The 18577-nt window shown below is 42.9% G+C and overlaps 1 protein-coding gene across 1 annotated transcript in view; it reads right to left on the minus strand.

Moving 5' to 3' along the window:
* Positions 1 to 15795: 15795 nt before the first annotated feature.
* The window catches only part of LOC117514278 (sodium/potassium-transporting ATPase subunit alpha-1-like), a 348030-nt gene continuing 345248 nt past the window's right edge, over positions 15796 to 18577 (minus strand). The window contains 3 exon segments of the mRNA XM_034174660.1: positions 15796 to 16128; positions 16441 to 16532; positions 16661 to 16762. Of these exon segments, the coding sequence (XP_034030551.1) occupies positions 16100 to 16128; positions 16441 to 16532; positions 16661 to 16762 (223 nt within the window). The 3' untranslated portion in view covers positions 15796 to 16099.

Below are 18577 nucleotides of genomic sequence, written 5' to 3' on the forward strand. Positions count from 1 at the left end.
AGGCATCATAGCACATGTGCGACCAATGCAGCAGAGATTGTCACTCGTGCATTGGACTGATAAATCGTTCACGCAGGTGCAGGTAGAAACAAAAGACAAAAATGTCCAGTGTATTTGTATTGTCAACTGTGTCAGTAGCATGGCCCAAGCAGAGGGTCACCCCTTTGAGTCTGGTCTGCTTGAGGTTTCTTCCTCAAATCATCAGAGGGAGTTCTTCCTTGCTACTGTCGCCTGTGTGCTTTCGCTAGGGGTTGGTAAGGTTAGACCTTACTTGTGTGAAGTGCCTTGAGGCAGCTTTGTGATTTGGTGCTATATAAATGAATAATAAATTGAAATTGAATTGATAAAGCCTCCTGTGGGCTCACCACCTGCAGAGGGGGCTGTGGGGGTTGGGTGCAGAGAGGTCTGGGCGGCTTTGCTTCAGCAGCTGCCCCCGCGACCCGACTCCGGATAAAGCGTAAGAAAATGGATGGATGGATGGATGGATGAATTGATAAAGTGTATAAAAACAAACAAAAAAGGAAAAACAAACAAACTGGACACTACACCACCGCCTCCCACAGACAGACAAATGATAAATGGTAAATGGACTGCATTTATGTAGTGCTTTTCCATCTGCATCAGATGCTCAAAACTCACAAAGCAACATGCTGTAGTCCATTCGGAGTGCATTCCCAACATTTTCCCTGCCTTTGACTTTCACAATGAAAAGATTTACTTTTTACTTGCAGAAATGATGGCAGCTGTAATAATAAAGTTTTACTGTTAATTTTTGTATAATGTTGAAAGCATAATATTGCATGCATAACACAATATTGCATTGTCTTGAATTTCACAGGCAGTGGTCAGTAGAGGTGGGCGGATCGATCCTAATATCGATAATATCGATACCAACACGTATTGATATTGAATGATCCTCGTGTAAAACGATTGATACTCAAGCTTTTTTTCTCTCCCGCACGCACTGACTGCTGCACATGCAGATTCATCAAAGTGTACTCTCAGTCTGTAAGAGCAGGACTGCGCTGTGTCATACAACACAGAGCAGCGCACCCCCCCCCCCCCCGGTCTTGTTGTTGCGCCATCAAGAGGCTCAGTGGTGCCAACCAACAGCCATGCAGGTAGGCTCAGCCTGGCCCGCCCACTCAGCGCTCTCCTTGAGTCAACACATGACACTACAGAGAGAGACATTGGAGTATCGAAATGTCGGAGAGGAAAAGAAGTGCCAATTGGCTTTATTTTATTGCAGAAAATGAATGGACAGCAAGCTGTACAGTTTGCAATAGGGCTGTTAAATACAGTGGAAAGAAATTCCTTATTTTTTGTATTATTTTATTATGTTGTTCAACTTGAAAAACAGAATAAGTTTGAAACTGTTTACAGTATTTGTTGTGGTGTGTTAATTTTCTTGTATTGTGGTTTGTCAGCCCTCTACCTCAGGAGATTTTGTTTTCGGCGATACTGGGCCTGTATTTACTTGGTATCGGATCAATACCAAAATTCCCGGTATCGCCCACCTCTAGTGGTCAGAACCACTGAAGAATGGTCCATATACATAGTTAAAAGAATAATTCAAGTTGTTTTTCTTACAGGCATGAGTATAATGATCTCTCATTTCTCTGGAACTCAAGCATGCAGTGGGTTGTGTAAGTGCAAGCAAAATGCCCTGACTTGCACAGAATTATGTGCTTGTGAAGGAGGATGTGCAGAGTAGATGAATATGTGACACATTTTGTTGCTTTAACATGTATATTGTGACATGTATAACTTGTTAAAGGCTTATCATTTTTATTTTAAGAGAGAAATGAATGGACATTACATGTGTGTTTCTTTAGCACATTGTGAAAACACCAAGATGCAAATTCTGATAAATGTATACTTACATAACAGTCCTATCTTTCAAAATTGCCACTTGCTGAATATTTAAAAATTGCCACTTGCTGAATATGTACATGTACAGTGAGGAAAATAAGTCTTTGAACACCTGTGAAATTCAATGTTAATATTTGGTACATTAGCCTTTGTTTGCAATTACAGAGGTCAAACGTTTCCTGTAGTTTTTCACCGGGTTTGCACACACTGCAGCAGGGATTTTGGTCCACTCCTTCATACAGATCTTCTCTAGATCTTTCAGGTTTGGGGTTTCAGCTCCCTCCAAAGATTTTCTATTGAGTTCAGGTCTGGAGACTGGCCAGGCCACTCCAGGACCTTGAAATGCTTCTTACGGAGCCCCTCCTTAGTTGCCCTGGCTGTGTGTTTGGGGTCTTTGTCATGCTGGAAGACCCAGCCTTGACCCATCTTCAATGCTCTTACTGAGGGAAGGAGGTTGTTTGCCAAAATCTCACAATGCATGACCCCATCCATCCTCCCTTCAATACGATGCAGTTGTCCTGTCCCCTTTGCAGAAGACCACCCCCAGAGTATGATGTTTCCACCCCCATACTTCATGGTTGGGATTGTTTTCTTGGGGTTGTTCTCATCCTCTAAACATGGTAGGTGGAGTTGATTCCAAAAAGCTCTATTCTGGTCTCAACTGACCACATGACCTTCTCCCATGCCTCCCCTGGTTCATCCAGATGGTCACTGTGTTACTAATGTAATCTTTGTGACTGTGGTCCCAGCTCTCTTCAGGTCATTGACCAGGTCCTCCTGTGTAGTTTTGAGCTTTCTTAGAATCATCCTTACCCCACAAAGTGAGATCTTGCATGGAATCCCAGAACGAGGGAGATTGACAGTCATCTTGTGTTTCTTACACTTTCTAATAAATAATCATAACAGTTGTTGTCTTCTAACAAGCTGCTTGCCTGTTGTCCTGTAGTCCATCCCAGCCTTGTGCAGGTCTACAGTTTCGTCCCTGGTGTCCTTAGACAGCTCTTTGGTCTTGACTATGGTGGACAGGTTGGAGTGTGATTGATTGAGTGTGTGAACAGGTGTCTTTTATACAGGTAACAAGTTCAAACAGGTGCAATTAATATAGGTAAAGAGTGCAGAATAAGAGGGCTTCTTAAAGAAAAATTAACAGGTCTGTGTGAGCAAGAATTCTTGCTGGTTGGTAGGGGATCAAATACTTATTTGCAGCAGTAACATACAAATAAATTATTTAAAAAAATCATACATTGTGATTTCCGTTTTTTTTTTTTTTTTTTTTTTTTTAGATTATGTCTCTCACAGTGGACATGCACCTAAGATTAAAATTTCAGGCCCCTCCATGATTTCTAAGTGGGAGAACTTGCAAAATCGCAGGGTGTTCAAATACTTATTTTCCTCACTGTTGCTCTTTTTGTGAGTTTAAAGCTGTTCAAGTATGATTTGTCTGTTTGTCTGATTAACAGGCAGTTGATGACTGTCATACAACTAGAATCATGCATATGCAGATGTACAGTCGTATGCAAACGTTTGGGCACCCCTGATAATTTTCATGATTTTCCTTTAGAAATCATTGCTTGTCTGGATCAGAAATTTCAATTAAATATATCATATAGCAGATGAACACACTGATATTTGAGAAGTGAAATGAAGTTTCTAGTATTTACAGAAAGTGTACAATAGCTATTTAAACAAAATTGGGCAGGTGCATAAATGGCACCCTTGTCACTTCATTGATGTGAATACATTTAGCACTAATTATTGGAACATAAAATTGGTTTGGTAAGCTCAATGACCCTTGACCTCCTTACACAGGTGAATCCAATCATGAGAAAGGGTATTTAAGGTGGCTATTTGCAAATGTTTCTCCTCTTTGCATCTTTTCTAATGAGTGGCAACATGGGAGCCTCTAAACAACTCTCAAATGACCTGAAAACAAAAATTGTTCAACATCATGGTTTAGGGGAAGGATACAAAAAGCTATCTCAGATATTTCAGCTGTCAGTTTCCACTGTGAGGAACATAGTGAGGAAATGGATGACCACAGGCACAGTTCAAGTTAAGGCCTGAAGTGGCAGGCCAAGAAATATTTCAGATAAGCTGAAGCAAAGGATGGTGAGAACAGTCACAGTCAACCCACAGACCTGCTCCAAAGACCTACAACATGATCTTGCTGCAGATAGTGTCTGTGCATCATTCAACTATATAGCGCAGTTTGCACAAGGAGATGCTGTAATGCAGAGGAAGCCTTTTCTGCATACACACCACAAACAGAGGCACTTGAGGTATGCTAAAGCACAGTTGGACAAGCCAGCTTCATTTTGGAATAAGGTGCTGTGGACTGATGAAACCAAAATTGAGTTATTTGGACATAACAAGGGGCAATAGACATGGATGAGAAAGAACACAGCATTCCAAGAAAAACAGTTGCTACCTACAGTAAAATTTGGAGGTGGTTCCATCTAGAGGGTGACATGGGAGTAGATTTTCACTCCTGTCCCATCCCACTCCCACAGAAAAATTCCTGGCCCATCCCAATCCCACGCCAGAGTAAAAAAAAAAAAAAAATTCTGTCCCATCCCAGTCCTGGTAAAATGACTCCCACTCCCATCCCACTCTCATTCAGAATGACTCCCGCTCCTGTACCACTCCCATTTTTTTCGTCTTTTAGTTTTTAGGCTTTAGTGTTCTGCAGTTTTATTTCAGAAGATATGGCAACAGGAAGAGTTCATCTGTGGTAAGATTGGGAGGCACTTATTGCCTTAATCCAAAAAAAAAAAAAAAAAAAAAACTTCACAAAAAGACACAAAACAGATAATGCATGGCCTGTGGTCTTACCGTTTTTCAAAATGTGGTGGTGGTGGACACATAATGATCCTGACATTTACTTTGACTTCTATTTCTGTAACTGCAGACTGTATGAAACCAACATATTTCATGTTTTGTGTGGTCCGCTTTATTTTCATGTATTTTTTTGTTAGTATATACCCATTCCTACATTTAAGGCCTGCAGCATTTTCCAAGAAAAAAGAAGGTTGGGACAGGGCAGTTTATTCTAAATGTAAGAATTAATTAATCATTTTTACAGCCAGTTTTCTTGAGAAATGTCAGAGGATGAATTCATGAACATGCTGACATATTCTGTTCTCTTTCTCTCTGTCTGACGTACTACATCTGAGACTGGGACCAGGGAGTCTGGTGCCACATGCTGAATGAAAGGACATTGTGTGACCTGCACCCTGTGGGTGACATCAACAACTCGACCCACAAAGAATCAGAACGACCAGGAGAAACAAACATTATTGGACATTTTGGAATTAGTCCTGATATGTACTCTACATGCATCTAAATTAATAATAATAACAATAACAACAATAATACATTCAATTTGAAGGCACCATTCTCAGCACTCAAGGACACCATACAGTAATACACAAAGTCCATGAAAAGAAACAACAATAAAAATCAATAAAATCACTAAAATTGACAGAGCAATAGGCATCAGATGAAATAAGCAGTCATAAAGAAATGTGTTTTGAGTTGTGATTTGAAATGGGGGAGTGAATCGATGTTTCTGAGTTGGGATGGTAATGAATGCCAAAGACGGGGAGCAGAGCGACTGACTGCTGTGCTCCCCATAGTAGTGAAAACCTGCAGCACCACCACTAGCAACATTTTGGCATGTGCTTCGCATATCTGGGTGTATTACCACATACCAACAGGAAACACACTCGGTATGGTGAATTATGTCCATTACGTGTTGAATGTTCGCGACATACACCCACAAATTCACCATAACAAAAAGAATACATGTTATCAAGGGGTTGGGCCAGTAATCCAGCCACAATGGCTACTCCTTAGGGGAGGTGATGGTCTAGTGGTTAAGGCGTTGGGCTTGAGACCAGAAGATCCTAGGTTCAAATCCCAGCCTGACTGGAAAATCACTAAGGGCCCTTGGGCAAGGTCTTTAATCCCCTATTGGTCCCGGTGTGTAGCGAGCACCTTGTATGGCAGCACCCTCACATCGGGGTGAATGTGAGGCATTATATGTAAAGTGCTTTGAGCATCTGATGCAGATGGAAAAGTGGTATATAAATGCAGTCCATTTACCATTTGCTATTTACTCTGCACTGGTGTGTCAGAGATGCCGTGGCATAACGAAACTGTAGGCCTCCCTCGTGGGAGCCTGGACCGAGTACCGAGGGGGGCCACCCCGTGGCGGGGGATGGGAAAGCTCCATGGGTCTGTCCAAATCCAGATGGGCTGGCTTGAGGCGGTCCACTGAAATGTGCTCAGCTTTACCGGTGTAACAGTATATCCCCCCCAGATAGCTTCCTCTCCACCATGGAAATCCCCCCCCACCTCTGAAAGACAACATTCCTACAGGGCAGCACTGATTAAAGCTTACCCAAACCTTAAGTCCCAATCAGGATCGAGTACCTTTAAACTAGATGAAGCACAGCTTGATTGACGGTGAATGATATTGGTATTCTTTCTGCATGTATCTATAGCTATCTACAATAGTAATATTTCCTGTTCTGAAGTATCTTTAAATCCCAATCCAAATATACTCTACAAATATATGGGCATCATTGACAACCTGAAATATGATAGAACACCTGTCCATGATAAGGTGGGGTGGGGGGTAAGATATCCTAGGACAGACAAGGCCAAGACCACATCCCTGTGACATACACTTTCAATGTTGTTTTCAACTTTGTCAGCCGTGTATAAGTCTGGGTAGTATAAATTGGTGATAATACCACAGCAGACTTGCTTTTCAGGGGTGGCAGGAAGATATCCAGGTCAGGATATCTTACTCCCTACCCAGTCATAAGAGGGGAGGTCAAATAATACATGAGCAGGGAAGAAATTATAGATGTGAATTGAGAGAATTTACACAAAAGAGGTGTCAGACAAGTAGATATGTGGTCAAGATGGGAATAGGTTTCTATGAAATTGCCTCAACAATATCAACGTTGTCTCCACTGTGTCAGCCATGTATAAATCTGGGTAGGATGAAATGTGTGATAATACCGCAGCAGACTTGCTATGCAGGGGGGGGGGGATATCCAGGGTGGGGGTAAGATATCCTAAGAAAACTTCCCTCCCAGGGGGGAAAGATATCCAGGGGGAAGATATACTGTTACACCGACTGTGTCGACCACGAAGATTTTGTCCCCTGTTTACAATAGGAGAAATGGGCCATCATAGGGTGGCTGCAGCGGTCCATGTGAGCATCATGGCGAATAAAGACGTATTCTGTTGACTTCAGGTGAGAGGGAGTGTATGAAGATGGAAGGCAATGCTGTGAAGTAGGCACAGATGTGAACAGCTTAAACTTGTCCTGAAGCTTGCACCATTGGTGGGCAGCCAACAAGGGGGTGGTGGTGTCGGGAAAGCAATTTCCTGGGACACGCAGTGGTTGACTATAAACCAACTCCACCAATGAGGACTAAAGATCCTCTTTGGGGGCTGTTCATAGGCCCAGCATGACCCACGGCACTCTGTCCACCCAACCACCATCTGTAAAGCTGGCCTGCAGAGAGGCTTTCATAGAGTGATGAAAGTGCTCACACAGTCCATTAGCCTGGGGATGATACACCATGGTCTAGTGGAGCTTCACACCCAGGTTGTCTGAGTTGCTTTCCAGAGCTTGGATTTAACTGCAAGCTCCTGTCCAAAGAAAGGTCAGGTGGACTGCCAAAATAGAAGACCCAGGCACCGATAAATGCCCGGGCTATCTCAGCCGTTATCTCAGCTTCTGGACACCAGGTGGTCCTATCCACCATTGTAAAGAGGTGTGTGAAACCCAGGGAGGGGGTAGGGAGCCCATGAGGTCCACATGAACATGATCAAACGTCCGCTCAGGTACAAGGAAGTGAGCCAGGAAAGCTTTGAAGTGCGGGTGGATCTTGGAGTGCTGACACTCGGCACAAGAGTCCGCCTAGTCTCTAATGTTCTTCTTGAGCCCGTGCCAGAAGAACTTGGCTGCCACTAAGTTTTGCGATGGTTTCCATCCTGGGTGGGAAAGGGCGTGCACCGCATCAAAAACATGCCGCTTCCATGCGGTGAGGACAACGGGTCGTGGCTGTCCTCTTCATTTGCCAGTGTGTGGCAGTCCATGATGGTGGTGTTGGCCAAAGCTGCGCGCACCTGAGGGGGGAGTTGCCACAAGAAGAGGTGGACGAAGAGGAAATTGGGCCTGCGTTCCCCCAGGAGCTGTAACATTCTGTCCATAAGCGCTGAAGGTTTGCTGTCCCCCAAGCCATGCAGAGAAAAAAGCCTGCTGGCCCTCTCAGCATCAAAAAGTTCAAACGTCTTTTAAAGATGAGCACTGAGAGCTGCATATTTATTCGCTGCAGGGGGAGTTTGCAGAAGACTAACCAGCCTTGCTGCTGTGAAGCTGCTGAGCTTTGACAAGACATAATAGTACTTTGTGTCATCCACGGTGATCTCCCACAGTGCAAACAGCACCTCCTTTTGGGTGAATCTAGCTGAAACAGATCACTCCCAAAACTCAGTGCGCTTCAAAGACACAACGTTCACTGTCATGCTCACATCAGAATGCCCTTCAAAAACGTTCAAAAGACAGACGCCAGGGTCACCTGTGTGGAAAATGTAATAGCTGAAAGAAGGAGCAACAATTTACCATCTTGACAACGCAAGATGGCGTGCCACTTTATTTTTCTTTTCACAATTTACAGACCTTTTATAACAGCTCGGCCTCACCCGTTAACCTCACAGGTGTTCTGACAGGAAAAACACCACAAGGGGTCAGCTTGTCGCATGCATAGCAGGAATACACATTGCCAATCACCTGCGCAGGGGGCCAACACATGAAATGGTAATATCTGAGACAGCTTGTTATATGCATAGCAAGAATACATATGGGCAATTACCTATGCAGGGGCCGAGACAGGAAACATCAAAATCACACGTCGGTGTGTTAACACCTGCAGAACAGAGGACACACTCTAACCACCAGTGGCGACACTTTGGTATGTGCTTTGCACATCTGGATGTAACCACATACCAACAGGAAACACACTCGCTATTGTGAATTATGCCCATTACATGGTGAATGTCCACCACACTACTACAGATTCTTATATCTGTACTGCAGTGATACGGTTTCATCTGTAGAGTGGGTGTTTGTTGCACAGCTGCAAGTTCTGAAGAAATAACCTGTTTTAGAGCTGCTTATCACTCCTTACTGAGGACCAAACTACACAACACCAGTTAGTGCTCATTGAATGGCTGAATCTCTTTCTCTCTCTCTCTCATATAGAGTCACCTGTGGCCTAACCTTGCCAGATCAATTCTGTACCACAGTTGGTCCTGATTGTGTTGAAAATAAAGGCTCTTTGCTCCTGAACTTTGACAAAATGAATTCATTAAGCTACACTAACATTTCACATTTGGTAGTAATCGGCAAAAGGGCCTTGTTACGATTTTATCGGGTCTGTCAGTTCCTTTGCTGTGTTTCTCTTCCCCCCTGTGTGTGTGTGTGTGTGTGTGTGCTTGTTTGTTTTGCGAGTCTAGGCTGGGCATGGCTGACCTTTTGATATCTCACACCTGCAATCAATTATCCACTCCTGATCGGTTTAAAAGACTGGTTCATTCCACAACTCCTCGCCAGTTCATTGACCATCATCCTGCACTACAATTGGCTCTTGTTTGTAATCTATTTTTGTGTGAAACCTTTTAAGCTTTGTTTGTCTCCTGCATTTTTCTCAGCTGACTGCACCCAGCCTCACCACCTGTTTGCCACCACTGAGCCTCCAGACTTGCTGGTCTCCAAAGACTATATTGTTCACCACCCTGACCTTTGCACTCGTTTTGTAAAATTAAATCACTTATGTTGCTGAGCTGTGCCTATTGTCTGCACATTGGGGTTCATACTTCTGCATCACAGACCTGGGATGAGAAGATCAACAAGAAATCCAGACATGACCTTAGCGCCAATGACTGACCTTTGGCAAATTAAACCTCATTTGACCATTTCCATAATCTTTTTATGGAATTTTTACAGTTACTGTCAAATTCATTTCAGCAGCAAGTACATGAAGTTTTACTGGTACTAACAAGCTCACAACCATTCCTAGCTGACATCGATGCGATCGAACCTTTCCCCCCCCAAAGACATCATAATGAAAGGATGTGCTGCTCTGTGGTGCTTTGCTTCCAATAAATGTCAGTGATGAGCTGCAGGCCCTGACTGGGGATGTTGTTGGGTGGTGGAAAGAATACTTCGAGGATCTCCTCAATCCCATCGTCATGTCTTCCGAAGAGGAAGCAGAGACTGGGAACTCAGAGGCGGAATCATCCATTACCCAGGCTGAAGTCACTGAGGTGGTTAGAAAGCTCCTCGGTGGCAAGGCTCCTGGGGTGGATGAAATCCGTCCTGAGTACCTTAAGTCTCTGGATGTTGTGGGACTGTCTTGGCTGACATGCCTCTGCAACATCGCGTGGCGATCGGGGACAGTGCTTCTGGATTGGCAGACCGGGGTGGTGGTCCCTCTTTTTAAGAAGGGGGACCGGAGGGTGTGTTCCAACTATAGGGGATCACACTCCTCAAATGCCTTGGGGTTCCCCCGGAGGAGATGGGGGAGGTGTGTGTGGATCGGGAGGTCTGGATGGCTTTGCTTGAGCTGCTGCCCTCGCGACCCAACTCCGGATAAAGCGGAAGAAAATGGATGGATGGATGAGCTGCAGGATCCATCAATCATCCACAGGAGAAAAAACAAAAAAACAATGGTTTTCATGAGGGTTGCAAACTGTGAACATGATGCATAGAATGTGTGCTTCCACAGTGAAGTAATGTGCAATACCATTGAATATCACATATAGCAGCATTTTTTACCTGAGTTTATCATGACAGCAAAACCTCATACCAGCATGTACCCAATAATCATGTAATATTTTTCAGATCATGTTCATTTTAAAAACTATTGTTTACTTTGAACTTCAAAAGTCATGGGCCTCCTGAGGCAGTGGACCTAAAAAAAACAAACAAACAAAAAAAAAACCTTAATGGATATCCTAAGTGCTGTGGATGGAAGGAAGCAAAAATGATGAGGGGAAAAACATTACTTTAACTTGATTTCACACTTAGGAGATGAAAACTGAACAACACAAAAATCCATCATGTCTGAAACACACACACACACACACAGAGTCATAAAAAGAGCTCCACAGAGACAAGTCGTTCCAGTTTAGCTCTTGAACAAATTTGCTGGCTAGAATCAGTAGATTCTCACAAATCCAACAAGACCAAGCATTCATGATATGCACACTCTTAAGGCTATGAAATCGGGCTATTAGTAAAAAAAAGTAGAAAAGGGGGTGTTCACAATAATAGTAGTGCGGCATTCATTCAGTGAGTTCGTCAATTTTGTGGAACAAACAGGTGTGAATCAGGTGTCCCCTATTTAAGGATGAAGCCAGCACCTGTTGAACATGCTAAGCCTGAGGAAAATGGGACGTTCAAGACATTGTTCAGAAGAACAGCGTAGTTTGATTAAAAAGTTGATTGGAGAGGGGAAGACTTATACGCAGGTGCAAGAAATTATAGGCTGTTCATCTACAATGATGTCCAATGCTTTAAAACGGACAAAAAAAAAAACAAAAAAAAAACAGACACGTGGAAGAAAACAGAAAACAACCATCAAAATGGGTAGAAGAATAACCAGAATGGCAAAGGCTCACCCATTGATCAGCTCCAGGATGATCAAAGACAGTCTGGAGTTACCTGTAAGTGCTGTGACAGAAGACATCTGTGTGAAGCTAATTTATTTGCAAGAATCCCCCACAATGTCCCTCTGATAAATAAAAGACGTGCAGAAGAGGTTACAATTTGCCAAAGAACACATCAACTGGCCTAAAGAGAAATGGAGGAATATTTTGTGGACTGATGAGAGTAAAACTGTTCTTTTTGGGTCCAAGTTCCGCAGACAGTTTGTGAGATGACCCCCAAACTCTGAATTCAAGCCACAGTTCACAGTGAAGACAGTGAAGCATGGTGGTGCAAGCATCATGATATGGGCATGTTTCTTCTACTATGGTGTTGGGCTTATATAGCGTATACCAGGTATCATGGATCAGTTTGGACATGTCAGAATACTTGAAGAGGTCATGTTGCCTTATAATGAAGAGGACATGCCCTTGAAATGGGTGTTTCAACAAGACAATGATCCCAAGCACACTAGTAAACAAGCACAATCTTGGTTCCAAACCAAGATTTCCATTTTTTTTCCACGTCTTTTTTTTTTGTGTGTGTCCATTTTAAAGCATTGGAGATCATTGTAGATGAACAGCCTATAATTTCTTGCACCTGTGTATAGCTTTTCCCCTCTCCAATCAACTTTTTAATCAAACTACGCTTTTCTTCTGAACAGTGACTTGAACATTCCATTTTCCTCAGGCTTTCAAAGACAAAAGCATGTTCAACAGGTGCTGGCTTCATCCTTACATAGGGGACACCTGATTCACACCTGTTTGTTCCACAAAATTGACGAGCTCACTGACTGAATGCCACACTACTATTATTGTGAACACCCCCTTTTCTATTTTTTTTTTTTTTACTAATAGCCCAATTTCATAGCCTTAAGAGTGTGCATATCATGAATGCTCGGCCTTGTTGGATTTGTGAGAATCTACTGGTACCTTGTTTCCCATGTAACAAAAAGAAATATACTCAAAACCTGGATTAATCTTTTTAGTCACATAGCACTACTATTATTCTGAACACTACTGTAAGTATTCACAAACCTTGCTTAAAACTTTGTAGATGCACCTTTATCAGTAATTACAGCTTCAAGTCGTCTTGAATATGATGCCATGTCAATATAGGCGCACCAAGCCTGATCCTCCTATGGCGCAGAAGAGCAAAAGCTGTGTTTAAGCAGGTGTCAGAAAAGTTACCACAAGGATAACTGGCTTGTGGCAGCCAAACATTCAAAGCAATATTACTTTTTGATCCTTTGATGTCAATTCTTCCTATTATCATGAAGCAGAATTCACCAAGCGTTGGACTGTTCATCCACTAATAGGGAACATGAAAGAGCCTAATGCGCGCACGAGTCGAGGGGTTGTACGAAGCCCCGTGGTGCAAAGTAAGTGAGAGGCATGCAGTCATAATCCCACAGATGGTAGCTTCGCACCATCGGCTCCTCAGCCAAGTGCATACACGTACACCAAATCATGAAGATATTCACGTTTCAGGAAATATATTTTCAGTATTCACGTTTTGCGATTCATGATTCACATTTTGGGGCTTAGTATCTATTTTTTAGGACATCTGCTAAGCAAAAGTATTCTTCAGATTATGAGGAAAGCATGAAATTTGGCACACAGCACAGGACATATAAAAAATAATTAGGGGTGGACACCAGTGAAATTGATCTTCTGAAAGGGTGTGGCAAATTTTTTTTTTAAGCTGGCCACCAGTGTGCTAAAAACGACTTTTCTGAATAGTTCTGTCCTTGCACGTTTTTTTTTTTTTTAAATATGACTAATGGTGAAATTCTTTTAAAGAACTCAAAGCAATGTGTTACAGTCTATTAGAAGTGCATCCCCAATATTTACACCCTCCTGCCTTTGACTTTCACAGTGCAGATTTTTTTACTTGAAGAAATGACGGCAATTGGAGTAATCTAAGTTTTACTGTTCATTTTTGTATGATGTTGAATGAGTAATATTGCATGCATAAAATATAATACTGCTTTGTCTTGATTTTCAGAGGCAGTGGTCAGAACCAATGAAGAATGGTCCAGATACATAGTTAAGAGAACAGTTCAAGTTTTTTTTTTTTTGTTCCAGGGACAAGTATAATGATCACTGACTTCTCAGCAACTCAAGCATGTAGAGGAGTCATCCGTATTTACATTCAGTTTCTTTTGGTGGCCATTTAGAAAATCGCATTCCACGCTTACTTAATTTGCATATTTAACTGCTATCCACCCCTTAAATTGTTCAGTGATTAAATGGGAAAAATTTCATGCTTTCTTAATGTGAACAAATGACCCATTTGTGGCACCTTAGAACCTGTACTATTTGGCCTATTCCTCTTTGCAGCACCTCTCAAGCTCCATCAGGTTGGATGGGGAGGGTTGGTACACAACCATTTTCAGATCTTTCCAGAGATGTTCATTCAGATTCAGGTCTCGTCTCTGGCTGGGCCACTCAAGGACATTTAGAGTTGTACTGAAACAAATCCTTTGATATCTTGGTTGTGTGCTTAGGGTCATTGTCCTGGTGAAAGATGAACCGTTGCCCCAATCTGAGGTCAAGAGCGCACTGGAGCAGGTTTTCATCCAGGATGTCTCTGTACATTGCCGCATTCATCTTTCCCTCAATCCTGACTAGTCTCCCAGGTCCTGCTGCTGAAACAAATCCTCACAGCATGATGCTGCCACCATGCTTCACTGTAGGGATGGTGCTTGGTTTACTCCAAACATGACATGTGATATTCACGCTGAAGAGTTCAATATTTATTTCATCAGACCAGAGAATTTTGTTTTTCATGGTCTTCAGGTGCCAAACTCTAGCCTTTTATTAAGCAGTGGCTTCCATCTGGCCACTCTACCACCCAGGCCTGATTGGTGGATTGCTGCAGAGATGGTTGTCCTTCTGGAAGGTTCTCCTCTCTCCACAGAGGAATCCTGGAGTTCTGACACAGTGACCACTGTGTTCTTGGTTACCTCCCTGACTAAGGCCCTTCTGCCCCGATCGCTGTTTAGACAGGCAGCTCTAGAGAGAGTCCTGGTGAATCTGAACTTCTCCCATTTACAGATGATTAAGGCCACTGTGCTCACTGGGACCTTCAAAGCAGCAGAAATGTTTCTTTACCCTTCTCCAGATTTGTGCCACGAGACAATCCTGTCTCAGAGGTCTACACACAATTCCTTTGACTTCATGCTTGGTTTGTGCTCTGACATGCACTGTCAACTTATATGTAGACAGGTGTGTGTCTTTCCAAATCATGCCCAATCAACTGAATTTACCCCAGGTGGACTCCAATTAAGCTGTAGAAACAGGGTGCATCTAAGCTCAATTATTGCCTTCATGGCAAAGGCTGTGAATATGTATGTAGATGTGATTTCTTTAATTTTCAATGAGTTTGCAAAATAAAAAAACAAACAAAAAAAGCCCCTTTCTTCATATTGTCATTATGGGGTATTGTGTGTAGAATTTTGACAAAAAAAAAAGATCCATTTTTAATAACCCAACCCCCCCCAAAAAAACTTTTTTCCTATCGCCATTTGGGGTAATGTGTGTAGAATTTTGCCCAATAACTTAATTTCAACCATTTTGAAATAAAGCTGTAACTAAAAAAAAAACAAAAAAAAAAACAAAAATGGAGAAAGTGCTGTGAATACTTCTCAGAAGCCACGTAGAAGCTTCATTTAAACACTATGCTATGGTGTCATATCTGTGCCAAAACAAGTCTCGCGTAAAACATCCATTCAGGCGTACTTTTTCCACACGCGTAGGTATTAACTGCGTGCATGCAAATATTATCAGCAACATATTCCTCCTCACTAGCAGCACCTTTTTCCTCGCTTGAGGAGCAGTTTCCACTGAGTGCACGCATGCACAAAGACAACTTGTGCATGTGCAGTTATTATCTATGCGTGTGAAATAATGTAATAAGCTCAAATGCATGTTTTATGCGAGTCTCATTTTGGCACCAATCTGACGCCATACCATGCTGCTGTCCAAGTACACGAAGTCTCTAAAAGCCTGGAAATCGGTCTTGATCTAGCATGGTTACAAGCCTAGACCTTCAACACCAAGGCCCAAATAGACCAGAATGTCCGACAGTTCAGTGTGCGCTCAAGCTGTGGACAGAGACATCATGCTGAGAGGTCTTTGTTCCTCTTTGGCTGAGAAAGTGGGCAAAAATAAATAACCACAGGAAACATCTGTGGGACCTGACTCAAGCGCATTTTTATTGAATGTTTACTGTTAAAAACACGTATAAAATTGGTCCTGTTTCAGAAACAAGGCACGCATAGTCATGTCAATGTTCAGTGTTCATGTCATTATTAGCATTATCATCTGCACGTTCCATCTCAGTATGTCTAATAGTAGTATCAAGCATTCCCTAATATAAAAACACGCTCCAATTTTTTCACAGAGATTAAAATTTTATTCCAAGCAGCAAGACAATATTCATGCAAAGACAGGAGGTGAGGAGAAGATGCAAGGCTGATTGGACTGACATGTCTTAATAGTAGGTCTCCCGTTCCACCCAACCTGGACACAAGGAGAGAAAACAAACACACCCTGGATTTAGAGGCTCATTCTTTCATCCTGGACAACACACTTCCACAAACTCTTTTAGAGATTTTAAAGTATTCACTGAAAAGCAACAAGATATAAAAATGAGTGTAATCAAAGTTGAGTATGCAAACTTTGAGCTTAAACATAATTAGGAGTGGATGAAAATGGCAACAGCAGAGGTAGGTTATGAGGCAAAAATGTGCAAGAAAAAAAAAAAATAAGAGCAGATAGAAAAAAAAAATAAAAGCATTCACATTCAGACAACTTTATGGAATCTTTTCTTACCTCCTGGGCTGCGTCTGAGGATCAGCTTACGGATTTCATCATAGATAAAAATGAGAAGGGAGTAAGGGAAGGCGCAGAACCACCAGTTGGGTCTAGAAAACACACACACCAGCAGATGAGAAACAGATGGTGTGGCCCAGGCCTGACTGGACAGGACCAGGTAAAGGAGGAAACTGGACCAGTTCAGAGATTTTTAGGTGTGTTTGGAGGCTGGACTCACTTGAGAGGGTACATTCTGAGGGCAACATCCATGCCGGGGCAGTAGGAGAGGAAGGCAGCCAGAGCGGTCTCCTCAAACAATCCGAAGATCAGGATCTTGTTCCTGAAACAAACGGAGCAACAACATCAAAAACCGCTGGGGTAACAGAAAGTATCGGCAGACGCCACCGCGGCCCAGCATTTGTGAGATAAATGTGTTCAGCTGGACACCACAGGTAAGAAAATGAAAGCTGAATAGGAAGTTGTGTGTTCTTTAACGGTGCCAAAGTCAAACTACGTTCAAGCCCCTAAGTATTAAGTATGCTGTCTGTACACAAACCATAATGGAGCTGAAATTAAAGGGGAATTCTGGAATTTTCAAACCTAGGCCCAATTGTTAGATGTTTTTGACTTAAGCCCCATTCATACCGGGCTTTCGTAAAGACGCATTGTGCTGCATATCAAGTACACAGGAATGCCTGCGTAAGTTGCGCACAGGGAGAGACAGAAAAAAAAAAAACCTTGCGCGCAGGGGATAGAGGCTTGGCTCCATGACGTTGTTACAGACTGCTTGGACACGCAGACGGATTTGATACATTGGAAAAAGTCAGAATACATTATTTCAAGGAGTTAATGGTCTTTATTTAAGGTGCCACAATCTTGAGAGAAGTTGTAGTAGAGAAGCTTGAAACTTCGACTGGACTGGGTTGCTTGACGCGAGGACGTTTCGCTTCAAATCGCAGAAGCTTCCTCAGCTAAAATTCTTGCTCTGGTGGTCTGACTTCTGTCTTGACTCTTGTAGAGAAGAATAATCAAGAAGTCACAAAAGCTGTTTTAAACCTAACCAGACCCCTCCTACCGAGAGGCAGACTGCTATAGGCTGGTGACTAAACAATAGCTCTAATTAGCAGGGCAGCTGTCCCTCTCCTGATGGCTCCCTTGACGACTCTGCTGATGACGTGAATGACTCATTACCATGAACAAAAGACTGAAACTGCTTTGACCTGAGTACCCCATTGTAAACAGGGGATAAAGCGTGTCTCAGCCCCCTCCCCGGTTAAGGCTAGGTTTCAAACGTTTCACAAAGAATGCCTCCTTGACCCCTCTCTCAAACCATTTCTTCTCTCTGGCTAATATTTTAAAATATTAGATTAGAATATTAGAGACACACTTTATCCCCTGTTTACAATGGGGTACTCAGGTCAAAGCAGTTTCAGTCTTTTGTTCATGGTAATGAGTCATTCACGTCATCAGCAGAGTCGTCAAGGGAGCCATCAGGAGAGGGACAGCTGCCCTGTCATTAGGAGGGTGTTAACTAGAGCACAATAGGTGCTAATTAGAGCTATTGTTTAGTCACCAGCCTATAGCAGTCTGCCTCTTGGCAGGAAGGGTCTGGTTAGGTTTAAAACTCCAGCTTTTGTGACTTCTTGATTATTCTTCTCTACAAGAGTCAAGACAGAAGTCAGACCACCAGAGCAAGAATTTTAGCTGAGGAAGCTTCTGCGATTTGAAGCGAAACATCCTCGCGTCAAGCAACCCAGTCCAGTCGAAGATTCAAGCTTCTCTACTATGGAAACCACCTGGACAACTGAGAACCTACACAGAAACTTGAGAGAAGTTGGACGTGAAAGAAAGCTGCAGAGCTGCAGCCACGGTCACGATTATCTGTGAGGAGTGGACATGTCCTCTCGCTGGCAATCCAGCCATGATGTGTGGACGGTGGACATGTCCTCTTACTGGCGATTCGACCGTGAGGAGTGGACGTGGACATGTCCTCTTACTGGCGATTCGACCGTGAGGAGTGGACGTGGACATGTCCTCTCACTGGCGATTCATCTGTGAGGAGTTAGTGGACGCAGAAGCTTGTCCTGCCTCTTCTTCCGTGGTTTTGAAGCTTCATTGCCACCAAAGTCCAGCGGGATGAACAAAAATCTATCAA

This window comes from Thalassophryne amazonica, chromosome 1, assembly GCF_902500255.1.
Source record: "Thalassophryne amazonica chromosome 1, fThaAma1.1, whole genome shotgun sequence".
In the NCBI taxonomy this organism is placed as follows: Eukaryota; Metazoa; Chordata; class Actinopteri; order Batrachoidiformes; family Batrachoididae; genus Thalassophryne; species Thalassophryne amazonica.